Genomic DNA, 25,673 nt, shown 5'->3' with positions numbered 1-25,673 from the left:
AGTACTTTTTCCATCATTGACTCAAATAAAACTATTGTTGGAACAATCTAATCTACAGTAACTGTCAACGGGAAGAATTGTTTAGCTAAGTCACTCCATTAATTTCTGCATGCTTTTACAGATATAGTACAGTACTACAAATCTATATAATTCGCATTTTTCCTAACTATGCATGTCTGAGTCATTTATATGGGGTTACTTCTTATCATGTTTTCAATGACCAGCCAATCAAAATTTTGGTTGATTGCAGCATGTTTCGTGCTGGGTAAACGCAGGCTTGCACAAGGAACAAGCGTAGGGTTGCACACCGCGTTTCTTCACAACACTCGCCTGGCTAAAGACTTGCGGGGCGGTTGAGACAGGACCTTTGGTAAATAACTCAGGTTTGTATAGCTAGGAAAAATACAAATTATATATACTTTGTAGTTTATTCCTACAAGGATACAAACTTCTGATTCATTTATAAGGGGAGTCTTCCTTAGGAGGGAGGGAATCTCTGTGAAGTGAAGAGGTAAACCTTTCCTCTCGAAGAGATCTAATTACTATAACTAATAGCAAGAGATCAGCATGAATCAAAGAGGACAGTGTAGCTGGCTCATAAAGAGGCAAGTCCACACTTCCGATTCTTGAAAGATGAAAAAACCTTTTCTGATATAGTTACTAAATTAATAATAATAGCAAGTGATTTAAGAGAACCGCCAGGGAACGGAGTAGCCAGCTCATAACAAGACAAGTTTCCAAAAGGTAGTCTTTGCCATGGGTGAAGTGGTATCAATGTCAAGTGTTACATAATAAACAGAAGGAGAATTTTTTTAGTATATCAATAAATACTAAAAAAATTGAGGCACACTTACTTGTATTAGGGTAAAAAACCCCAGGGCAAGCTTCAAGTCCAATGAAGATCATTATTCACCTTAGCGATCTTTCTAGCCAAGAATGTCGGAGTAATGAGGCCTGGGGTTGGAACCTACACATGTCCTGTGAGAGCTGTCAGTTAAGTCATAATGGGGCTGTTACCACGATGCCCATTAAGATAATGTCTAAAGACTTGAATGTGCCCTCTTTAAGGTAAATGTCCAACGGTGGGTTTCCTTTCTATCCACCATTTTGACTCCTTGGGGAGAATAACTGGACTACGATTCTTCATAAACCTCCTTGTTAGGCTTCCTGATAGAGGTAGAGATGATTGACTGCTCTTAAGGTCCTTATCCTTAAATAATTATCTTTTCTAGAGAGGCTTGTAGCCTATCTAGACTCGGAAGGAAGTACCAAAATCCTGTTTAACTGATGGACAGGAAAAAAACCACAGGCCAACTTTCGACTTCCCAATGGTTATGTCCCCCCCCCCACCGGGCATGGGAAGCCAAGTTTTTTTTGACCGGGGAAGGGTTCTGCATACTCGTCCGTACCAGCAGATCATGCATATGATGAAGCTTGGGACGCTCTGGAAGTAGTGAGCCTAGATGCCGACAATAAATCGACAACTTCTTCTGTAGCATCAGAGAGGGAGAGGATTCCGCTGACCACGGAAGCCTCCGAGAAGTCATTGGATGTACATCAGGCGAGTACGGTTCCAAGTAATTCTTCAGCTTGTTCCCCCATCCCTGTAGCTTAGGCCCCAGCTTCTACTTCGACCCCTGTTCCTAAGCTGGATAAAACTTTGTTTTCAGGTCAAATGGAATTTATGGCATCCATGAAAGCTTTCATGGAAAACCTAAACGTGAACGTGCTCAAGCGTATCTAGTGGCAACAATAGAAGCTTTACAAAAGGCACTTGCTTCTAAGCTCCACCATCTTCGATCCTACCGGAAAACACAGTTAAGAACCCTAAGCCAGTCTCAGACTTGGAATTCTTTTCATCAATTGATAGTTATCCTTACTGCTATGTAAGGCTTAATTCGGAAGCGTCCATTAGGGATGATATGATCCTTAAGGAAACGATGATCCTGGACTATGGCAAGGCTCAGTCTCTTTTGGTTAAGGAGCTAAAAACGGCTGAATTCACTAATACCTAACTTTCTGCTTTCGGAAAGAAGCAAGCCACCTTTGTAATGCCCAAGGATACTGTCTTCCTTTTCACCTCTAAAACCTTAGTGGCTATAAAGAAAGCAGTAGTGGAGAGTAGACCATTGCCAGTGCTAGAGGAGTGCAAACCTGTCTCCCTAGCCCTTCCTTATGATTTGGACAGTTGATAAGATGTCCAACATAATTTTACTGTTGGAAAACTGGATAAAGATATCAGAGGAAAGCAGTTTAATGAGAAACTGCCAAGAATTCCTGAATCCCTATTGAGGGAAGAATTGGAAGCTAAAGAGAGACTATCTGCCTCTTTATCCTTCCAATCTTATGTGGAGATGCTAAATGGAAACTATTCCAAGTCTGATCTCTTCCTGGTCTTGGCAAAGACTCACCTGACCATGTTCCATAGAGATCTCGATGCTTTCTTCCTAGTCAGAAGACCGTGTAGAGAACACGTCCTAGCTGCAGCAATGATCAGGCATGAATCTAAAAAACTGATCGACTCCAACATCTGGGGGAGAGACCTCTTCCCCAAGAAATTGGTTAAGGAAGTCATGGACAAATCGGCCCAGGAAAATAAGAGCATTATAGAAAAGTAAGGTATGTCCTCTAAAAGGAAATTTACCCCCACAGAGGAACCTCAACCCAAGGGCAAGAAGCCTGGAAGACACTTTAAGGGAAGGAAATCCTTTCCATCTTTTACCTAAACTGAGGTTGAAAAACTTGGGCATGCTGTTAACAGGAAGATTTGATCAGTTAGACAAACGGATCAGCAAGCCTAAAGAGGTAATGCCTACATTCTGTCATACAGAACTACCACAGCATGGAGAGAATCTTCTCAGCCACCACTCCTCACTGGAGAAGCTTGTGCTTCAAGAAAGCACCTTTGCCAGATCTCTTCAAGTATTGTTTGAAGAATCGCAGGTTAGTATCGAGGGATCACTATCTCTCCCCGTACTGGCAGGATGGGAGGGCATGGGTTGATCTTACCTCTTGGCTAACGAGGAACCCTCATAGGGCAGTCCCACTCGCATCTTTGAGTCCTAACATGCAACTGTGCTAAGATGTCTGGAAGGAGGGGAGGGGCACAGGCATGAATTTCAGGGTTGTCTAGGCGGTGTAGTCAGATGAAGAAGCATCTACCCCAATGTTCTGGGACTTGCAGCCTTTATAGCGCTGCAAGCTTTCCAAGAATGTTGAGGAAGAGGCATACAGTGAGTTGTTACAGCAACACCGCAAGATTGTCTTATGGCTAGCTCTATGAGCTGACGAAGCAGATGCATTTTGGGACAGTATTCCGGGCCCATGGAATGGGCTAGTAGACACACTTACTCGCCAGGAAGAATGTAGGGTCAGAGTGGTCCTTACATCCAGGAATTGTGGAGATGCTTTTGGTTGAAGAGTTCTCTAGGGATCGAGCTGGGTCAGTTACTTTTGTCTCTGACGGGTCTTTCACCTTGATTAAGCGTTTCGACTCATACAGGACCATTTAAGTTGTTCAGACTACAAATATTCGTTGATCTCTGGGGCAAAAATCTTGTTTGATCAACAAATTTTTCAAGCTCCGGGGTGTTTGATCACTGAAGTATTACTGTAATACCAACCTATATTTGACAGCTACCCTAAACATGAAAATTTGTCCTAAATTGTATTTTTCCTAGCTATACAAACCTGTAATCATTTAATATAGGAATTCGCTTCAGCTCAGCTGAAACAGCCGAAGAGAAAGAAAAACAAGCAGTTGTGCTGATTGGTTGGCTGGTGGTATGGGGCGGAGCTTAGCTCCGCCAGCCCCCCCCCCCCCACTCCCAGCCCGCTTTCCTTATTCAAACCCCTTAGGCTCAATGTGGAACGTAAGAGACACTCGACCCTAGGGTCACAGCGACTGGATGAACCTCCATAACCAAAAGGCAAAGGGTTTATACATCCACCGTCTTCCCTGCCTAGCAGAAGACGAAGACGGGGGAGAATACCTGTAAACAAACTCTAGCAATCTTACCTGGAAAGACTTGTCTTGATGTATGGAACTCCAAGGGAGGAGACAGAGAGAAACGTGGATCACCTGCAGTCTGCTTTCACACTGCCAAACAAAATCAAGACAAGAGACTTTCCTGTCCCAGAGGAACTGGAGAGGTCAGACGATAGCTTGAGCCGCTACCACAGGGCCAAGAACAAAGGTGTCCAAGGACTTGTGCGTAAATTCTCTCAAGTAAAAGGCCATAAAGGTGGTCTGGCGTTTTCAAACGCCAGCCTTCAGCACTTGACCCACTGCAAAATTTCTTTTGAAAGCGAGTGTGGGGGCAATGCCCCTGATTTCGTGAGCTTTAACCCTCACTGATGCTTGTCTCATATACCTTGCGGATGGTTTCACGGATTCAGAAGGATATCCTATTCCTCGACACCTCCCTCTTGGCTCTGCCGGTGCTAACGAAGAGTCGTCGACATTCAGGTCTTAGATGCTGAGTTCGCTTAAGATAGCGCTGGACACACCTGATGGGACAGAGAAGCCTCTCACCTGAACCGCCACTCGCCGCATCTGGTAAGGATGGAATAGTGAAGGCCTCGAACCTGGGATCGTGGATCGCTGGGTTCTGAGTCTTGGCCACAAACTCTGACACAAAACTCAAGGAGATCTTCTTCCAACCCTCTGCGTGAATGACATTACAAGAGAGGCCGTGTAACTCCCCGACTCTCTTAGCTGATGCTAAGGCTAGCAGAAAAAACAGTCTTAAAGGTTAAGTGTCTGTCTGAGGCATGGCTCAAGGTTTCATACGGAGCACGAGTAAGAGACCCGAGAACTAAGGTGACATCCCACTGGGGAACTCGAAGTTCCCTCGGGGGGACACGACTGTTCAAAGCTCTTAATGAGCATAGAAATCCCCAGGGCATTGGAGATATCTATGCCCTTCAGACGGAACACCATTGTAAGGGCAGACCTGTACCCTTTAATGGCAGAAACCGAAAGGAGCTTATCTCTGCGAAGAAAGACTAGGAAGTCTCCGATCTGAGTCAGAGAGGCTCCGACCGGAGAGATACCCATTCCACTACACCAATCACAGAAGACCAACCACTTCCCCTGGTAAACTGAGGAGGATCATCTAAGGTACCCTGACATCTCTCTCTCAGCGAGTCACGAAAAACCTCGCATTCTGAGGAGATGCCGGATAGTCTCCACGTGTGAAGTCTGAGCGACTGCACCGCCTGGTGGTACCTGTTCGACAAGGGTTGCCAAAGGAGATCGGGCCAGTGTGGTAGCTCTCTCGGTGCCTCGACCACGACCGACAACAGATCGGGAAACCAATCCATGTGTGGCCATAGTGGAGCAATGAGATTCATCCTGAGTCCTGGAGTTACTAGGACCCGGGACAGGACTGCGCGAAGCAAACAAAAAGTGGGGGAAACGTGTAGCAATCCAGTAGATCCCTAGGGTGTTGCAGTGCATCCTCGAACGCAGCCGCGGGATCTGGTACTAGAGAGCAAAACATGGGAAGCTTGGTGTTGTGCCGTGTTGCGAAAGGTCGATACATGGTTCTTCCCACAGGTTGAGTACTCGACTCGCGACCCGAGGGTGAAGAGACCATTCTGCCCCTATTACCTGGTTTCTGCACCTTGGGGCGTCTGCCAGAATATTTCTCTTGCCTGGAATGTACCTGGCTGACAAGGTTATATGTTGACTTTGCCCAAAGAAACACCTGCCTCATCAACTTCTGCAAGGAACGTGAGAACGTGCCCCCTTGCTTGATGACGTACGCGACCACGAACGTGTTGTCGCTCATTAGCACTACCAAGTGCTCTCTCAAATGGGCCTGGAAATGAGAGAGTGCTCTCGAGACTGCCATCATTTCCACCACATTGATGTGTAGGTGTTTCTTCTCTTCCGACCACACACCTGGTACGACCAAGTCGTCTAGGTGTGCACCCCAACCTTCCGTGGACGCGTCTGTGAAAAAACGGAACTGAGGTGGAGGAGGGTTTATGAGAAAACCCTCTTATGAGGTTCTCCTCGTTTAGCCACCAAAGGAGATCCTCCCTTACCTCGCGTTCCATGAGGACCGGACGAGAGGGAGGATCGGTGGCTGTCGACCACTGCTTCTTCAGACACCACTGAAGGGAGCGGAGATGGATCCGCCCGAAAGGAATGAGCTTCTCCAGTGAGGAGAAGTGACGTAGAAGAGCTTGTCACTGGAGGGCTGGAAGTTGTTCCTGCGACAGGAATGGCTGCGCAACCTCTCTGAGTCTGCTAATCAGTTCTTCCGAGGGAAGAACGCGAGCTGCTGCCGAGTCGATCAGCATTCCCAGATACTTCACTTTCTGTTTGGGAATGAGGTTCGACTTCTCGCAGTTCACCACGATCCCCAGATTGCGACAAACTGCCAGAAGCGAGTCTCAATCCTGAATCAACTGCTCCTGCGAAGGAGCGAGAATCAGACAGTCATCGACGTACATCAGTAGGCGGATGCCTCTCAAGTGGGCCCAAACTGCTACCATTGTGAACACTCGCGTGAACACTTGAGGAGCTGTGCACAGTCCGAAGCACAGAACTTTGAACTGGTACACCGTGCCCTGGAATGTGAATCGGAGGTACTTTTTAGATGACCGATGAACTGGTACTTGAAAGTACGGGTCCTTCAAGTCTATCAAAAGCATGAAGTCGTACTGCCTGATGGCTAACAGCACAGTGCGAACTGTTAGCATCTTGAACGCAGTTTGCTGAACAAACTTGTTCAGTGGCGAAAGTTCGATGATCGGTCTCCAACCTCCTGTCACCTTCTCGACAAGGAAGACACGACAGTAGAACCCTGGTGACCGATCGTGTACTGGTGACCGATCGTGTACGACTTCTAGCGGATCCTTCTCCAACATTTCCTGAACCTCCGCCTCCAAGGCCAGAGCCTTCAGAGATGTTGGAGCGTACGTGTGGAACGCTATTGGAGTGGAGGATAGGGGGGGCCGATGAAGCACGAATGGGAGCTTGTACCGTTCGCTAAAGGTCAACACTACTCATGCCTCGGCCCCGAGGTGCTGCCACATTGCCGAATGGCGCGATAGGCATCCCCCTACCTTCGGCATCAGGGGAAGGGGAAAGCCAATCTAAGCGTTTCCCTTTCCCTCGCTTGCCCCCTGTTCTTTCCCCGACAAGGAGGAGCTCCCGAGGAAGGCTGAAAGGTCTGTTTGGTGGCAGAACCCTTCTGAACAGGAGCAGGTCTCGGCTGCACAGGAACAGCAGGAGCACGACCAGCGGTACCCTTGCTACTTCCTGTGGGTTTGGCCTGACTCGGCCTGGCTCCGGACAGTTTCGCGGGACCAGGTTCCTTGAAACTCGCAGCCTGCGCCTGGTGGATAATGGAGTCCTTCGAGTCGAGGCACCATTTATCCTGTGCGGCCCGAACTTCCTTTGGTGGAAGAGAAAAATTGCAGCTCTAATAGGAGTGTTCCTGGGTACCAGGGCCTCTATGGAATCAATCTGTCTTGCCAAACGAGCAGCTACTGCCTCGCGTTTTTTGAGGATCAGATTGGCATCCTGGGCAGCAAACTGGTCCAAGAGAAAAGCAACAGCTTTCCCACCAGACAAAGCCAGGTTCCTGTACTGCTCCATGTATTTGGGGGTAGCGAGCTTGGTGTCCCGCGCGAACACTGTGGCCGTACCACACCAGTGGTCGAGCCACGAAGCAGCCTTGAGAGCAGCTGCAGAGATGGACACCATAGTTGAAATCTCAGAGGCTGAGAAGGACACTCTCTGGGATTTCAAGCTCTCGACCGAGGAACCCCCAGCAAGCGCTCCGACCGCGGGGTCGAGAGGGAGAGGACAAGACACAGAAGACTCTGTGACGTAGTACCTCTTCTCTCGTTGGAGTGGTTGAGGGAGAAGCTTGTTCGAACCTTGGCTCCTGAGCGAGTCACCGAACCTGCGATCTGGTCACTCGGTCCAATTCTCGAGCAGCCTGTCTCGACCAGGGTAGTGTGATGGGCCGTGAACTGCCTTCGGGAGCTCCCCATAGGATCTCCAAGGCTGTACACTTATCTCAGACACTACCTCAGGAGGAGCCCTGAGACCATTAATCTCAAGCATGAGGTTTTAATGACCTCTAGGAACGGCGACTCCACCTTGGGATCTTCCGTCTCCACCGCCAGTGAAGGCCGTGGAAGTGGCTGATCCTTGGGTCCCGCTACATCCGTAGGTGTAAGGGAAGCTGCACGGGTGATGACATCCCCCATGAATACCCTCGCTATGGTCCTAGGACCGAACCAGGCGTGTATTCAGGAGTCAAGGAAGGACCCTGGCAGGGTTCATCCCCGACGGAATGCATCGAGGTTCCCACTGCGACCGAGTGCGTGGCTGGTTGCTGCGAGCCCCACGAAGCTCCCGAAGGAGCTCGAGCGCGAGCGGGGTCGCTGGGAATTGCAGCGCTCACACCAGGAGGTATAGACAGGTTAGTCGCGCGGCCTCACCTGTTACATGGCCAGAAAGCATGGGGGTTGGCTGCATCTCGCGCAGGTGGTATGCGCGAGAGCTAGCCTGGTCGTGCACGACCAACCCCCATGTCTCGAGCTGAGCCACGAGTTGGCTCCATGCCGGGCCCGAGTCGCGCGGGTCGAGTGCGCGGCTGTCTGGGCCTGCTCCCTGCTCACGCGACACGAGTCGCTGAGTCGGTCCACGTGGCTACCCCCGTGGAGGTAGTCGTGCGGTCGTGCGTACCACAGATTCTTCACGAAAGACCACAGCTGAGATTTCTCGTTCTGAAGCCAGGACTCTCCTTTCCCCGCTCAAGAGCGGTTCAATTCAAGTCTGAACAGTAGATCGGGGGCCCGAGGACCCCGTCACCATGCTCTGGGAGACGATACCTACGCCCTCGAGTGCGGTTGTCGTGCATGGAGGCCTTGCGCGAGATTCGCCGTGAACAATCCCATTAGTGCAGGGAACACGGGAATCTCGCACATCGCCCTCATTCTCTGGAGGAGAAGAGGTGTCTCGGGGCGCCATGTCCCTTCGACTGTGACTGGCCTTCCTGGCCCTCTTCGCTTTCCTCTTCTTCCCCTTCCTCTTTCCCCTGGGGGAGAAGAGTCAGAGTCAGAAGATGAAGACGAAGAGGAGGAGGAGAGAGGAGGAGGAACTAGAAGAGGAATACCACCTACGCTTCCTCTTCTTGTACCCCCTCCGAGGTACTGGAACGTTGGTTGAGGCAACAGCAGATGACTCTGGATGAGGATGAACAACCTGAGCGATGTCTGTAGGAAGAGCCGTGGTCGGTGAACATGGTGAACCTGAAAAACATATTGTATCAGCAGGAGTTTGGCGGATTTTAATTGTAACTGCTTATCAGCAGGAGATTTGGCAGATTTTAATTTCAACTGACTTGTGGGCGGAGCTGTAAAGGGTTTGCTATCATTCATTAAAGAAATCTCAGTGATTAAAACCTTACTCTCCCTTGTTTTAACAGGGAGTCCTGCAATTATTTTACCCTTGGAAAAAGATTGCATTTTGCCAGGAACAAATGCTTTATAAGGTACATAGTCAACAACAACAGGGGTATCAGTGAACATGGGAGTCAATAAAGTTACAACCCAGGGTTGCCAGGTTTCCTAAGCGAGAAAAGGCCAACTTTTGATCAACTTCAACTTTAATAAGTTAAAAAAGGCCAAAGGTATTGCCTTTATGGCCAACCTTTTATGATATTACTAAAGGCTAACCAATTTCAAATAAAATTTCAAATTTGATGTCTTTAGCTGAAAAAGGCCAACCTGGCAACCCTGTTACAAATTCAATTACGTTCATGTGTTCATCAACGTTGTTGAAGCTCGTCCGCCATATTTAAACGGCATCTTAACAAATTTAAGTCAAGCTTACCTGATAATCCGAGAGACGTCCAAGGTCTCCCCTTCTTACCAGGTAACGTGTCATCATCGGTATTAGATGATCCAACAATTTGTCGGGTGTCTCTCGGGATCGCCAAAATAGTGGGAGCGCTAAGGTCACCCGCTTCCCCGGCGAAACCCGAGAAAACCCCAACAGGCTGTGAATCCGGGCTCCCCAAAATAGCAGCCAGGATTCACACAACGGCAAGAACCTTGAGAGCAAGGTTTCCCCCTGCATTTCGAGCAGAGCATATGCGGGTCTACAGAAGGTGACGAAAGCCACCTACTGTAACGCCCACCACGGCCTGCACAACATCACATCTTAAAGAGTAACTTTCTCCTTCATAGCAATGACACAATCACTAGTACCTAAGCACAAGAGAAGGCAAAGGGCTGCAGCGTAGAGAGGGGAGAGTAGCAGAACCATCCACATTGAGGCGAAGCGAGTGAATGAGGAAAGCAGGCTGGCGGTGGGGGGGGGGGGAGGTTAGCTCCGCCCCATACCGCCAGCCAACCAATCAGCGCAACTGCCTGGTTTTCTTTCTCTTCGACTGTTTCAACTGAGCTGAAGCGAATTCCTATATTAAAAGATTACGAGGTTTGTATATCGCGTCAGAACAAACAGAATTTTAATTATTAGAATATTTACCGCTATGAAATTACTAAAACATAAAACCGATACTATTTGCACCAACAAAAATAGAATATATATTACCTCCCAAATTCTTTGAAGTGCGATCCCACTATGAAGGCGTGTGCTTTCATATACTTATGAACATTCTCCTTTGTTATTCCTGACCCTATCAGCACTGGAAGATCTACATTCCTTTCTATATCTGGTGAAATCGAGATATTTATTATTTTGACCATAAATATGAAAATCAAAGGGAAAAAATGCACAGTAGGAAAAAGTATTATCCTCATTGTAACCAACCTTAACTAATGATTGTACACAAAAACTTCACATTATGAAAAATGCAATGAAAAATTCTTTCTGAAACATTACAAAATAAATGTCTCATTACGATCCATAACATTTTTATACATTTGCAGTCTTGAATATCCCAAAACTTAATGCCTTTTGTCCAGAAAAATAAAGAAGTGAGCTAGAAGCATGGTACATGGACCACATGGCACCACAGATTTTAATCCTGAGTTCCATAACTAGTTTGTAGGACCACTACTTCTTGGTCTTGGTTCTTTCCATCATTAAGTTTCCTTTGCCTCTCCGTTATTTAATTAATCATGTACTAATTCATTGTACTGTTCATTTTTAAATATCTTTTGCTTAATAGACTATAATAATGTATACTGCAATCTTTCAAATTTCCTCTCTCTTAAAAATCATGCAATACATCCTAATCCAACCTACCCTAGACTGACCTAAATGAGGATAAGAATCTTGCCTGCCTGTACAGTATTCTCCTTAGTCTATCCTATAAATTATACTAACAGGGCTTACAGCAATACATCCTATCATAACCAAATCTATTATAACAAATGGTGTATTCCAATTCGCTCAGGGTATTGGTGCTGCATACCTTTAAATCAATCAGACATACTTTACATATTTTAAAAATATTATTCTATTTCATACTATATAAAGTATGTTTGTTCCTCCTTTATATCATTCTTTTAAATAATTACACTACTGTATTATTCTTTCCTTTATTATAACACTCCACGGAATATAACTGGCATAAGTAAAAGCTAGACAATATTACATTTATAACATGTCTAAACCAGTTTCCAAAAGCAGTAAGTCAATAACTAACCTTCCAATTCCTTGTGATCAGCTTCCTGTCCAGTTGATGTCCCTGTGATTATGACTCCATCAGCAAGGAAAAACTTTGCAGCCTGTGCCATCTCTGCTATACTGATGTCTCCTGTTATGGCATGAGCACTGCCATATGGTAATATTCAAAATTAATTTTTTTCCCTGAGCTATTTTATTATGTAAACATACTGTACAGAATGTCAGCTGTCATAACCAGTCAATCATATTATCAGGTGAAACTAAACCATGAGGCTATTCATGAAAACTTGCAATGCAGATTTTCTTTCAGATGAAAGTAGTTTTTTCCTTTTATAACATGATTCAGACTGAAGTAGACCATACTCTTATTTATCAAGAAATTAAGATCACAATATGATACTTAAAGCCCCTACCACACGAGAGGCAAATGTAGGTCAGGCACTCTGAACTGCCTGTAATTCTTCTCACATTGAAACAGTTTCCTCATCAAACAGTCCAAGGCAGGCAGCAGGCACAGACAGGCAAATATATGACCCGAGCCAGACGTCGGCAGTCAAGAGTTGTGTCAGGTCAGGCAATGTGGTTCCTAGTCAGGTATCCAGTGCCTCAACAACGGGCACTTTGATGGTTTGCCCGTGGTTTCCTCGTCTATGACATCATCTACACTCGTGATTGCCACCCACACCACAAAACTATTAACAGTGTCTGCCCTTCGTGCATTTGCCCCTCGTGTGGAAGATGCTTAAGAACGGAAGAATATCCTTAAGTGAGTAAGACCTAATATCCATTACCTATTCCATATTAACCATCCTTCAGGTTATGCCTGACACTTATATGTTTTCAGTTATGGTACCGTATTCTTCCTTTCTTTTCATTAAATTTTCTATTGACTTGAAGATACACCATAGCTGATTTTTTCCTCTTTAAACACTTGGTGCTAGTGGAATAGTGATTCTTTGACAAAGCTATAGCAGATGTCCTTTGCTTACTCTTTGCACATGTCAATAACAGCCCTAGGGGTTAGAGCATCCTGCTTTTCCAACTAGAGCTGCAACTTAGCTAGTAATAATAATAATAACAATAATGTGTTTTCAGTTATGGTGTTCTTCCTCTCTTTTCATAAAATTTTCTATTGATTTGAAGATACACCATATTATTATTATCATTACTTGTTAAGCTACGACCCTAGTTGGAAAAGCAAGATCCTATAAGCCCAGGGGCTCCAGCAGGGAAAATAGCCAGGGGAGAAAGGAAACAAGGAAAAAGCGAATCAATTAAAAATTTAAATCAAATATTTAAGAACAGTAACAACAATTAAAATAAATATTTCATATACAGTATAAACTATAAAAACTTCAAAGAAATAAGAGGAAGAGAAATATGATATAATAGTGTGCCCGAGTGTACCCTCAAGCAAGAGAACTCTAACCCAAGACAGCGGAAGGCCATGGTACAGAGGCTATGGCACTACCGAAGACTAGAGAACAAGGGTTTGATTTTGGAGTATCCTTCGCCTAAAAGAGCTGCTTACCATAGCTAAAGAGTCTGTTCTACCCTTACCAAGAGGAAAGTAGCCACTGAACAATTACAGAGCAGTAGTTGACCCCTTGAGAGAAGAATTATTCGGTAATCTCAGAGTAGTCAGGTGTATGAGGACAGAGGACATTATATAAAAATAGGCCAGACTATTTCCTGTATTTGTTGACAAAGTGAAAATTAACTGTAACCAGAGAGAAGGATCCTATGTAGTACTGTTTGACCAGTCAAAGGACCCAATAACTCTCTCACAGTAGTATCTCAACAGGTGGCTAGCACCCTGGCCAACCTACTACCTACATAGCTGATTTTTTCCTCTCTGAACACTTATTGCTAGAGGAATGGTGATTCTTTAATAGAGTTATAGCAGATGTCGTCTTTGTTCTGCAGTATCAAAGTCTTTTGCTTACTCTTTGCACATGCCAATAACAGCCCTAGGGGTTAGAGCATCCTGCTTTTCCAACTAGAGCTGCCGCTTAGCTAGTAATAATAATAATAATAATAATAATAATAATAATAATAATAATAATAATAATGATAATAATAATAATAATAATAATATTAATGAAAGTTCCTAATCAAGTAACTGTTTTTCGTACTGCATTATTTAAACTTTAAACTATAAATAGTTTTTAAAACTGTCTAATTTTGATTAGATTACAGATTTTCTTTTTACAAAATCAATTCTTTATATTCTAGATACACGTAAATCAATTTCTCATTTACACATTTGTCTAGTCTATCAAAAATTTTAAGAAAAATAGTGAGTAGAGGGAGTGTTCTGGACTTCCCCACTTTCCCTAGTCAAGTAGATCCTCAATATGAAAAATTCTGAGATAATTTGTATTTTTCCTAACGATACAAACATCTAGCTATTTATTATTAGGGGTATTACTTTCGACAAAGCTGCAAGGACGAGCAATTAAAATTTAGCAAGTGTTAATACCCATCCCGCTGGTTAGCGTGGGGTAGGGGGGTAGTTAGCTACCCCCTTCACTCACACTGACTGTGCTTCACTTTGCTTGGAGGTAGGACTTCAAGAGGGACAGGGTCGGCGGGTAAGTTTGTATAAACAGCTAAAAGTTTGCATTGTTAGAAAAAATACCAATTATCTCAAAATTTATCATTTGTTCCGTAACTGGAATACAAACCTATACTATTTATTAGGGGTGACTCAACCATTAGGAGGGTAGACGTCCCTGCCAATCATTACCAAAAATAAAGAGACCCTAACACCTCGCTAAACCTTGCTACGCAATGTTTGCAGCCTACGCAAGCTGTGTGTTGAGATAAGCAGTGTGACTGTCAAGGTAAAAGTTGTTCAGAGTCTTTGTAGGAAATAACTGTGGCAACCAAGACTTTCCCAATACCCCCTCCACAAGGGTATGAGGACACAACAGTATTGACACAATACTAAGTACACAAGGGAGCATGGTTTACCTGCAGGGGTTGAGGTCAGCTTATGCAGAAAACCCAGGATGCTGCTTTCCCCATGAAGGGAAGGATGAAGAAAAGAAAAAGAGCCAGTCATTCCTTTTCATTCACGCAAAATCCGGGTAACAGTGCCCTCAACCTTCTGCTACTTGACCAATAAGGAGCTTGAGATATTCAAGCAGCTGTTGTGCAACCACCAGAGGACTGATAGAGATCGTATTGAGTTCCTGTGGGTCATGTCTTGCAGATAATGGGCTGTGAAAGTCATCTGGCACTTACACACCCTTGCTTGTAGAACCTGCATCAGAGAGTAATCTCTTTTGAAAGTCAGGGACGTAGCTATGCCCCTGACATCGTTAGCTCTGGGTCGATGTGGTGGAGGAGGAGGATCTGGATTCAGAGTGTACAGTAATTTATGACTCTGTGAATTTATGCAGAGATGGTGTTTTTGGTGATCCTCCTCTTGTCTCTCCTGGTGCTGACGACAAGCGAAGGCACCTGGGGGTGGGAAGTTGCTGTTCTCTTGAGGTAGAGCCTCAAACTCCTCCCTGGGCACAGTAACAGATGATCTGCATCGTCAGTTACAGAGCGGCGACTTGTTATCCGGAAGGGGTCAAATCTAGGATCCGTCACCCCTGGATTCTGAGTCTTGACAACAAACTCAGGGACGAAGCTGAATGTTACCTCTCCCCCTCCCCTTGAACAGGCGATGTCGTATGAGAGACCCTGAAGTTCATTGACCCTTATGGCCGAAGGTCACAGCGAGTAGGAACGCTGTCTTCCAAGCCAGGTGGCAATCTGCTGCTGTGGAGGATTAATTTCTGTTTTATTTTTATTTTTGTTTTTTTTGCCAAATCCAGAGAGAGAGAGAGGGGTAGTTAGTGTATCGATTGTTTGTGGTGAGAAAGACTGTTGGTTTAAATGAGATTGTTTGTTTATGTTTTTAGTTAGGTTATGACAGTGGTGAATGTTTCGGAGCGAATGCTTTTTTGATTTGACTGCAGCTTAAGGCAGTTGCGTGTGTGAATGCTGGATTATATTTACTATTATTTTTACCAGCGTGGAAGTGTTCATTGGTTTTCAAAAGTAAGTACAGTTTTGTTTATCTTTGCTTGTCGTGATTGTGAATGACAGGAACAATTTACTAATTATCTTTGATTATAGTGCGATAGTTCAGTTAGTTAGGAGTGTTCATAAGTGTTTTTCTTTTTTATTTTGGCAGGCCGTGATTCTTCCTTTGAGAGAGATATTTTGAATATTGATTGATGACCTGGCTTGTTATAAGGGACTTGGAACTGACTGCTATTTTAGATTTGGATAAAATTGGTAACGACTTGGCTGTAAGAAGGAATTTTCAGATGATGATGATGATGACGATGATGACATCCAGGACCCCAATTAGGGAGGCAGTGGTGGCAATTTGCCACACAGTGGACTGTTGACCACAAAGCTGTGGTAGTGGGCTGAAAAAGACAGTTGGCAGTGTGTGGACGACTTTTAGTGTCCATAAAATATATATATATATATATATATATATATATATATATATATATATATATATATATATATATATACATACATATTTTGGTGTTGGTGGTGTGCGGTTAATGTTAAGTTTTGATAGTTTTTTTATTTGAATGTTGTATATTGTATATTTAGTGTTAAGTTTTTGGATGCAGTTGATTCTAGTTTTAATGTTAGTTTTGAGAATATAGTTTTAAGGTTATGTTTTGTTTTTGTTTCCCTTTGGTCTAAGAGTCCAGTTTTTGATAACGTAAGGGGAAAGTTTGTGTTGCGGAGACAATTGTCAGTTAGTGTGATCAAGGGTGTGGGGGTTGTTTTTGCAACATCCCGCCACATTATTTTGGCGCCCGAACAGGGACTGCTGAGGCGGGATTGATAGCTGGACTCTTTGACGAAGGACTGATAGGATACGAATTTAGAATTAAGACTGGAAAAAATGGAAGAACAGTTAAAGGTTTTGAAGGAGGAATTGCGGTTGATTAAGGAGCGTGAGGAGAAGTTGTCTGTAGAGAAAGAGAAATTGTTGCAAGAGAATAAGTGGTTAAGGTGTGAGAACGAGGAGATGCATAGGAAACTGAGGGAAATTCAAGGAACTGTAGAGAGAGTGGAAGAGGGTGTTGAGATGAGGATGCAAGAGAATGAAGAACGAATGGAGAAAAGAATGGAAGCTATGATGGGGAGAGTAATGGGAATGATGAAAACTTTCATGGGTGAAGGCGCAGTCGGAGGAGTGGCCTCTGCTACGGGTAATGGGTTGATAGTGGAAGAGAAGGTTAAGGTAGGTGATAATGGGAATGGAAGTGATAGTGATAGTAATAGTAATAGTGATAGTGACATTGAAGATAAGGGAATTAGGAATAGTAAGGATGAACAGAAATGTAATAGGAAGAATGAGAAGAAAGGTAAAAGTGATGTGAAGAAAGAGAAGAAAAAGTGTCAGGATGATAGCAAGGATGATCGTGAATGGGTGAAAGTGGTGAGTAAGAAAAGGGCTAGGAAGAGTATGATCAAGGATAGGAGTATGAGTGTGGAATTAGATTCTTTATATTCTAGCGAGGGAGTAGGAAACAAGAGGGAAGGTAGCAGTGATGATAACAGTGAGAATGAACGTGATGTGTGTAAGACTGTATTTATGAGAGAGGTACCTCAGTGTGAAAGGTTCAATGAGCATAGTAGTAGGGATGTATATGAATTTTTCAAGGAGTATGAGAGGTATTGTCAGGATAAGTATGGTGATAGTAAGAGAGTTTGGGCTAGGGAGTTAGGAGAATATTTGACTGGGTATTTGTTGACGATGTATGGAGTGATAATGAGTGTAGGGGATGTTGATTATGAAAGTGTGAAAAAGAGAATAATTGAGCAGGTAAAACGTATGAAAGGGAGTGTTAGGTACAAGCGTAAGAATGATTTTGATGAGGCACGGATGAATGCAGAAGCGATATCGATGTATGTATGTAGGTTGGAAACGTTAGCTAGGAAGAAGTATGAGGATGAAGGCATAAATGAGAATAAGGAGTTAATGAGGAAGTTTTTGGCGACAGTACCTGAGAATGTGTGTGAATTTATTAATTTGAAACGGAAGGAGAAAATGAGGTGGACGCAAGAGAGATTGACATGGGATGATATACTAGAGATAGTTGAGGATTATGAGTTATATAGGTGCATGAAAGAAAGTAAATCTGTGAGTGTAAGAACTGGAATGGAAGAAAGTGTAATAGGATTTGGTAGTTATAAGGATGCAATTTTGAAAGGGCCAATGAGGATTTCTGATCAGGTAATAGACAGGAGTGTTAGGGCAAGTAACGGAGGAACTGTGCAAGCAAATGGTGGATTTAGGCAGGGTAATTGGCGCAATAAGGATAGGAGTGTGAGTGCGCAACGAGGTATGTCAAATAGTCGTGTCCGTGATGAAAAGTATTATAGGTGTGGGAAAGTGGGACATAAGAAGAATGAATGTAGATGGGCTCTAGGTGCTTGTTTTGGATGTGGTGAGGTAGGGCATAGAATTAGCGAGTGCAAGAAAGAGAAAGGGGTAAAATGTTATCGGTGTGGTATGACTGGGCATATAGCGAGTGGATGTCGTAGTAATCGTATGAATGTGATTTGTGGTAATTGTGGTAAGGATGGTCATTATGCTAGAATGTGCAAGGAACCGCGGGGTAAGTGTACTGAATGTGGTGTAGAAGGGCATGTAGCTAGAGTATGTAGGAAGAAGGTATTAAGTCAGCCAGGATGTTCGGGAAACTAGAGTGTAAGAGGGTTCAACTGGGTGAGTTCTCCTGTGTGTGTAGAAGGAATAGGATCAATATTTGTGAGAATGGGATGAATAATTGGTTGGAAATGAGCAAGTATGAACCTAGTATGCATGAGAAATTAGGGCTGGAAAATAAACAATTAGAGTTAGTTGAATATAGGAAAAAGAGGCGTTTGAAAGTTTTAAGTGAGGAGAAAGTGCAAGGGAAATTTATAGGTATAGGTAAGAATACGTATAAGTATGACAAGGGTGTAAATGTGCAAGTGTGTATGGAAGATAAATGTGTTAATACAGATGAATCATGGCTGAGTATGAATGATACCTATAGTGTGTGTGGCTTTTCCTTAGGTGATGAAAAAGAAAGGATGACGAATGCGAGAGTGAGAGATAGGAGAATGATTAGTAGTATGAATGAATCTTTTGCTAAAGTTGAGAATGTTTTTGATGAAATGGATGAACTGTCTACAGAAATGAGTGTAATTATAGGGCCAGACGAGAACGAGGTAGATGGGATTGTACATGATATATTAGATGATAGGGATTTAGATAAGAATAATGTTAATGTAGCGAATGATTGTGATAAGGAAGAAGTGAATGAGAGAGCATATGGAGGCCCAGTTACTCGGAGTAGAGGTCCCGTTCCCAACTACGACTGGGTAATGAGAAAAATAAGTGTTGTGTGAGAAGGATTTGGCAAAGTAAGGGGGGAGGAATGTGGAGGATTAATTTTTGTTTTATTTTTATTTTTGTTTTTTTTTGCCAAATCCAGAGAGAGAGAGGGGTAGTTAGTGTATCGATTGTTTGTGGTGAGAAAGACTGTTGGTTTAAATGAGATTGTTTGTTTATGTTTTTAGTTAGGTTACGACAGTGGTGAATGTTTCGGAGCGAATGCTTTTTTGATTTGACTGCAGCTTAAGGCAGTTGCGTGTGTGAATGCTGGATTATATTTACTATTATTTTTACCAGCGTGGAAGTGTTCATTGGTTTTCAAAAGTAAGTATAGTTTTGTTTATCTTTGCTTGTCGTGATTGTGAATGATAGGAACAATTTATTAATTATCTTTGATTATAGTGCGATAGTTCAGTTAGTTAGGAGTGTTCATAAGTGTTTTTCTTTTTTATTTTGGCAGGCCGTGATTCCTCCTTTGAGAGAGATATTTTGAAACGGAAGGAGAAAATGAGGTGGACGCAAGAGAGATTGACATGGGATGATATACTAGAGATAGTTGAGGATTATGAGTTATATAGGTGCATGAAAGAAAGTAAATCTGTGAGTGTAAGAACTGGAATGGAAGAAAGTGTAATAGGAATTGGTAGTTATAAGGATGCAATTTTGAAAGGGCCAATGAGGATTTCTGATCAGGTAATAGACAGGAGTGTTAGGGCAAGTAACGGAGGAACTGTGCAAGCAAATGGTGGATTTAGGCAGGGTAATTGGCGCAATAAGGATAGGAGTGTGAGTGCGCAACGAGGTATGTCAAATAGTCGTGTCCGTGATGAAAAGTATTATAGGTGTGGGAAAGTGGGACATAAGAAGAATGAATGTAGATGGGCTCTAGGTGCTTGTTTTGGATGTAGTGAGGTAGGGCATAGAATTAGCGAGTGCAAGAAAGAGAAAGGGGTAAAATGTTATCGGTGTGGTATGACTGGGCATATAGCGAGTGGATGTCGTAGTAATCGTATGAATGTGATTTGTGGTAATTGTGGTAAGGATGGTCATTATGCTAGAATGTGCAAGGAACCGCGGGGTAAGTGTACTGAATGTGGTGTAGAAGGGCATGTAGCTAGAGTATGTAGGAAGAAGGTATTAAGTCAGCCAGGATGTTCGGGAAACTAGAGTGTAAGAGGGTTCAACTGGGTGAGTTCTCCTGTGTGTGTAGAAGGAATAGGATCAATATTTGTGAGAATGGGATGAATAATTGGTTGGAAATGAGCAAGTATGAACCTAGTATGCATGAGAAATTAGGGCTGGAAAATAAACAATTAGAGTTAGTTGAATATAGGAAAAAGAGGCGTTTGAAAGTTTTAAGTGAGGAGAAAGTGCAAGGGAAATTTATAGGTATAGGTAAGAATACGTATAAGTATGACAAGGGTGTAAATGTGCAAGTGTGTATGGAAGATAAATGTGTTAATACAGATGAATCATGGCTGAGTATGAATGATACCTATAGTGTGTGTGGCTTTTCCTTAGGTGATGAAAAAGAAAGGATGACGAATGCGAGAGTGAGAGATAGGAGAATGATTAGTAGTATGAATGAATCTTTTGCTAAAGTTGAGAATGTTTTTGATGAAATGGATGAACTGTTTACAGAAATGAGTGTAATTATAGGGCCAGACGAGAACGAGGTAGATGGGATTGTACATGATATATTAGATGATAGGGATTTAGATAAGAATAGTGTTAATGTAGCGAATGATTGTGATAAGGAAGAAGTGAATGAGAGAGCATATGGAGGCCCAGTTACTCGGAGTAGAGGTCCCGTTCCCAACTACGACTGGGTAATGAGAAAAATAAGTGTTGTGTGAGAAGGATTTGGCAAAGTAAGGGGGGAGGAATGTGGAGGATTAATTTTTGTTTTATTTTTATTTTTGTTTTTTTTGCCAAATCCAGAGAGAGAGAGGGGTAGTTAGTGTATCGATTGTTTGTGGTGAGAAAGACTGTTGGTTTAAATGAGATTGTTTGTTTATGTTTTTAGTTAGGTTACGACAGTGGTGAATGTTTCGGAGCGAATGCTTTTTTGATTTGACTGCAGCTTAAGGCAGTTGCGTGTGTGAATGCTGGATTATATTTACTATTATTTTTACCAGCGTGGAAGTGTTCATTGGTTTTCAAAAGTAAGTACAGTTTTGTTTATCTTTGCTTGTCGTGATTGTGAATGATAGGAACAATTTATTAATTATCTTTGATTATAGTGCGATAGTTCAGTTAGTTAGGAGTGTTCATAAGTGTTTTTCTTTTTTATTTTGGCAGGCCGTGATTCCTCCTTTGAGAGAGATATTTTGAATATTGATTGATGACCTGGCTTGTTATAAGGGACTTGGAACTGACTGCTATTTTAGATTTGGATAAAATTGATAACGACTTGGCTGTAAGAAGGAATTTTCGGATGATGATGATGATGATGATGATGATGACGATGATGACATCCAGGACCCCAATTAGGGAGGCAGTGGTGGCAATTTGCCACACAGTGGATTGTTGACCACAAAGCTGTGGTAGTGGGCTGAAAAAGACAGTTGGCAGTGTGTGGACGACTTTTAGTGTCCATAAAATATATATATATATATATATATATACATACATATTTTGGTGTTGGTGGTGTGCGGTTAATGTTAAGTTTTGATAGTTTTTTTATTTGAATGTTGTATATTGTATATTTAGTGTTAAGTTTTTGGATGCAGTTGATTCTAGTTTTAAGTGTTAGTTTTGAGAATATAGTTTTAAGGTTATGTTTTGTTTCTGTTTCCCTTTGGTCTAAGAGTCCAGTTTTTGATAACGTAAGGGGAAAGTTTGTGTTGCGGAGACAATTGTCAGTTAGTGTGATCAAGGGTGTGGGGGTTGTTTTTGCAACATCCCGCCACACTGCCTGGTGCAGTGGTTCGTAGGGAGGCATCTTTAGAGACCGGAGAACTCGAATCATGTTCGAGGGGAAGGTCTCACTTCCGACTAGGGACAGGTAAATTCGTAAGTCCTTACGAGTAAGGAAAGATCTAGCAATGAAGAGATGTCCCTTCCTCTCAATTTTAAGGCAAGGCTCAAGGCTGAACGATCGCCATTCACTTCTGAAACTGAAAGGTGTCTTTCCTCTCGCAAATACCCAAGGAATTCCGCTATTGCTGGAATAGTGGCATCGAGTGGAGAGATACACTTTCAATGACACCAACCACAGAAGACATTCTACTTTGCCTCGTAGACTGCTGCCAAGGATTTCTGCTGATATCCAGACATCCTCTTCACAACTTATTGCAAAAATCTTCTCTGAGTGAGAAGGTGCTGGGTAGTCTCCAGGCGTGCAGTCGTAGTGAAGCTACGACTTTGTGGTAAATGTTGACGTGCAGTTGTGTCGTGGAGGGAGTTCTCTTGGAGGCTCCATCAGGAGCTGCAGAAGGTCCAGAAACCATTCTGCATGATACCATAGCAGAGCTATGAGATTCATTGAGAGGTTGACCGATATTCCGGTCTTGTTGAGTATCCTTCTCATCAAACAGAATGGGGGAAAGGCATAAACATCGTTGTTGTCCCTACTGTTGTTGAAATGAATCTTGCCAGAGAGCCTTGGGGTCTGGTGCTGGGGAGCAGTGGGAGCCTGAAGTTCAGGGCCGTTGCAAACAGATCCACAGTTGGAGAACCCCAAAAGGTCAGGACTTTGTAAGCTACTAGGTGATCCAAAGACCATTTGGTACACATTATCTGAGATGCTCTGCTCAGATTGTCGGCGAGCACTTTCCTCTAGCCTGGAATGAAGTGGGCTCATAACGGTACCAAGTGGACTTCGGCCCGTCTCAGTATTTCTACTGCTAGATGGGATAGGGGCTGTGAAGAAGTTCCTCCTTGCTTGATGATGTGAGCCACTACTGTGGTGTTGTCGCTCATCACCACCACTGCGTGGCCCACCAGGAACTAATGGGACTGTTGAAGGACCAGAAAGACAGCCTTCATCTCTAAGAGGTTCATGTGAAGGTACTTTTCGGATTCTGGCCAGAGGTCTGAAGTTGTGGTGCAACACGTTGGTCCTCCCCCCTTTTGATTTGCCTAAACATAGCATCAAGTCTGGGGGGAGGACGAGAAGATCTATATCCCTCCGCAGATTCTCGTCTGCCACCCACCACCTGAGGTCCGTCCGTTCCTCTGGTCCCACGAGGAACAGAATGTCCAGGGAATCAAAGGCCTAATTCCAATCGGACTCAAGCCGCAACTGGAGAGATCGAATCCTGAGGCGGCCGTTGGAAACTAGATGGGCCAGGGATGATGGGTGTCCTATGAGACATAGCCACTTGGGCTGGGAGTTCTTCTCGTCTTAAGAAAAGGTCTTGCGACCTTTCTCAGCCTCATTATCCTGTCTTTTGATAGGAAGGTTTTGTGGAGATTGGTCTCTAAAACCATTCGTAGGTATACCAGTCTTCTGAGTGGTAGCAGGAAAGACTTTTCGAGGTTTGCCATGATCATCAAATCCTGGCAAAATCTCAGAAGTTTGTCTCGGTGCTGAAGAAGGGTTGCCACTGAGTATGCTAGGATCAGCCAATCGTCCAGATAACAGAGGAGATGGATGCCAATCCTGTGAGACCAGGATGATACTAGGGCAAGCATTCTGGTGAAGACTTGGGATGCTGTGGAAAGACCAAAGCACAGTACCCTGAACTGGTATTTCCTGTTTTCTAGACTGAATCTCAGAAACTGTACTTCCTTGAAGATGGATGGTTTGGGATCTGGAAGTATTCTTCCTTTAGGTCCAGCGTGCACATGAAGACCTTTGCGGATCCTTTCACATAAGAGCTCATTGATGCTGGGGTCTTGATCTGTGGAGGGAGAGATGAGTGAACGGGACGCGATACCCTGCATAAGGACTCTTCCCTGGGAGAGAACTCATGAACTCATGAACTGATGAAGAAGTGGGTAAGGCAACGCTTGACCTTACCTTGCGCCCTAATGGGAGTGATGCTGTTCCTTAGAACAGCGTCATTCTGGCAAACGATGACAATGGTCAAGGGGTGGTTATGGTGGCCACTGTGAAGTTGGAGAGTGCTCGTGAGTAGTCACCTGCAAAAATGCTGCTGGTGGGAACTGCCGATTGCCTGCCGATCATTTTAGTGGATCGGCGTGATGGCGAATGGCGAGCAGCATGGGGGTGTTCTTTGCCTTCTAATCCACTGGGAAACGACGGGCAGAGGGTGACCAGTGAGTCTGAGCGGCGAACTGCCGGTGAATGGTAAGCTGTCGGTGATCTGCGAATCGGCAATCTGTGAGCTGGAGATGGTGACTGACGAGCACACGAAGGCTGCCTGGTCAATCGGTGAGCGGTGATCTGCCGTTGAACGGTGGGTTGACTCGACGATCTGCGAGTTGACGATCGAAGAGCCAAAGGTGAATGGCGAACCGCTAGATAAGTCTGCCAGCAGGAAACCATTGTTGAATGACGAATGGCAATGTGCTGACGGGTCATTGAAGGATGAGCGACCGGGTGGTTGCAACTAGCTACAGAGTCACGAACCGGAGTTCACTGACGAGCAGGTGACAAAGAGAGTTGGTCTGACGAAGGCCATAAGGCTGATGTATGACAAGACCGAGGAGATTCTGAGGTCACAGGCGAAAGGTGATCAGCAAGATGCCTAATGGTGATCGGAGATCGACAAGTTAGTAATTAACGATTGATGATAGCACAAGCAGGCAATTGGCGATCGACAGGGTGATCAGAAATCGGTAATCGCTAACTTGCTATCGGATATCGTTGAGCTTGTAACCGTTGAGCTGGCAAGGTAGAATGGCAACCATTGAGCTGGTAAGGTAAGCTGGCAACTGTCGAGCTGGCAAAGTAGGTTGGTGATCAATGAGTTAGTGATCAGCGTGCTGACGATCGGAAGGCCACAAAATAATCGAGCTGGCGGATGTTCGGATAAGCTGAGGAACAGCAGTATGGTTCAACGATCGACTAGTTGGTGATCGGCAAGCCAGAGGTTGGTGAACAGCGCTCGGAACTCTAAGAGGATGCTTGGAGTGCTGGCGATCGACAAACGGATTGATAGAGTAAGGATCAATGATTGGAGTGTTGAGCTAACGATCGGTGAACGGCAATTGGCCAGCTAGCAATCGGCGATCGAAGCACTAACAATCATCGAGCTAGCGATTGGTGAGCTAGCAATAGCTGACTCTCGTGGATCGTCGATCGGCAAGCTAGCGATCAGAAAGGTGACGATTGGCTATCAGTGAGCAGGGGATCAGCGATCAGCGAGATTGGAAGTCAACAATCAGAGAAAGACAAGCTAGCAATTGCCAATCAGTGAGCTAGCGATCAGCAGGCTGACAATTGGCTATCAGTAAAAGACGAGCTAGCAATCAGAGATTGGCGCGCTAACGATCAGTAGTCGGCGAGCTAGCGATCGGTGGTCGGTGAGCTAGCGATCGGCAAGCTAGCAAACGGTGATTGGCGAGTTGGCAATCAACGATTGGTGAGCTAATGACCGTCGATCGGCGAGACTGGAGGTCAACGATCGGAGAAAGACAAGCGAGCAATCCGCAATCAGTGAGCTAGCGATTAGCAAGCTGACGATCAGCCATCGGTGAAAGACGAGCTAGCAATTG

The 25,673-nt window shown here is 44.2% G+C and overlaps 1 protein-coding gene across 2 annotated transcripts in view; it reads right to left on the bottom strand.

Annotated features, from left to right (window-relative positions):
• Positions 1-25,673, bottom strand: part of LOC137652297 (uncharacterized protein F13E9.13, mitochondrial) — a 187,439-nt gene that overhangs the window by 30,589 nt on the left and 131,177 nt on the right. For both annotated transcript variants that reach the window (XM_068385609.1, XM_068385610.1), the window contains exons 6-7: positions 11,649-11,776; positions 10,589-10,709 (exon numbers count right to left, since the gene is read on the bottom strand). In XM_068385609.1, coding sequence (XP_068241710.1) covers positions 10,589-10,709; positions 11,649-11,776 — 249 coding nt within the window. The remainder of the gene's footprint in view (positions 1-10,588; positions 10,710-11,648; positions 11,777-25,673) is intronic.

Source organism: Palaemon carinicauda, chromosome 13, assembly GCF_036898095.1.
Source record: "Palaemon carinicauda isolate YSFRI2023 chromosome 13, ASM3689809v2, whole genome shotgun sequence".
In the NCBI taxonomy this organism is placed as follows: Eukaryota; Metazoa; Arthropoda; class Malacostraca; order Decapoda; family Palaemonidae; genus Palaemon; species Palaemon carinicauda.
This window is presented reverse-complemented; position numbering and strand designations above follow the sequence as displayed.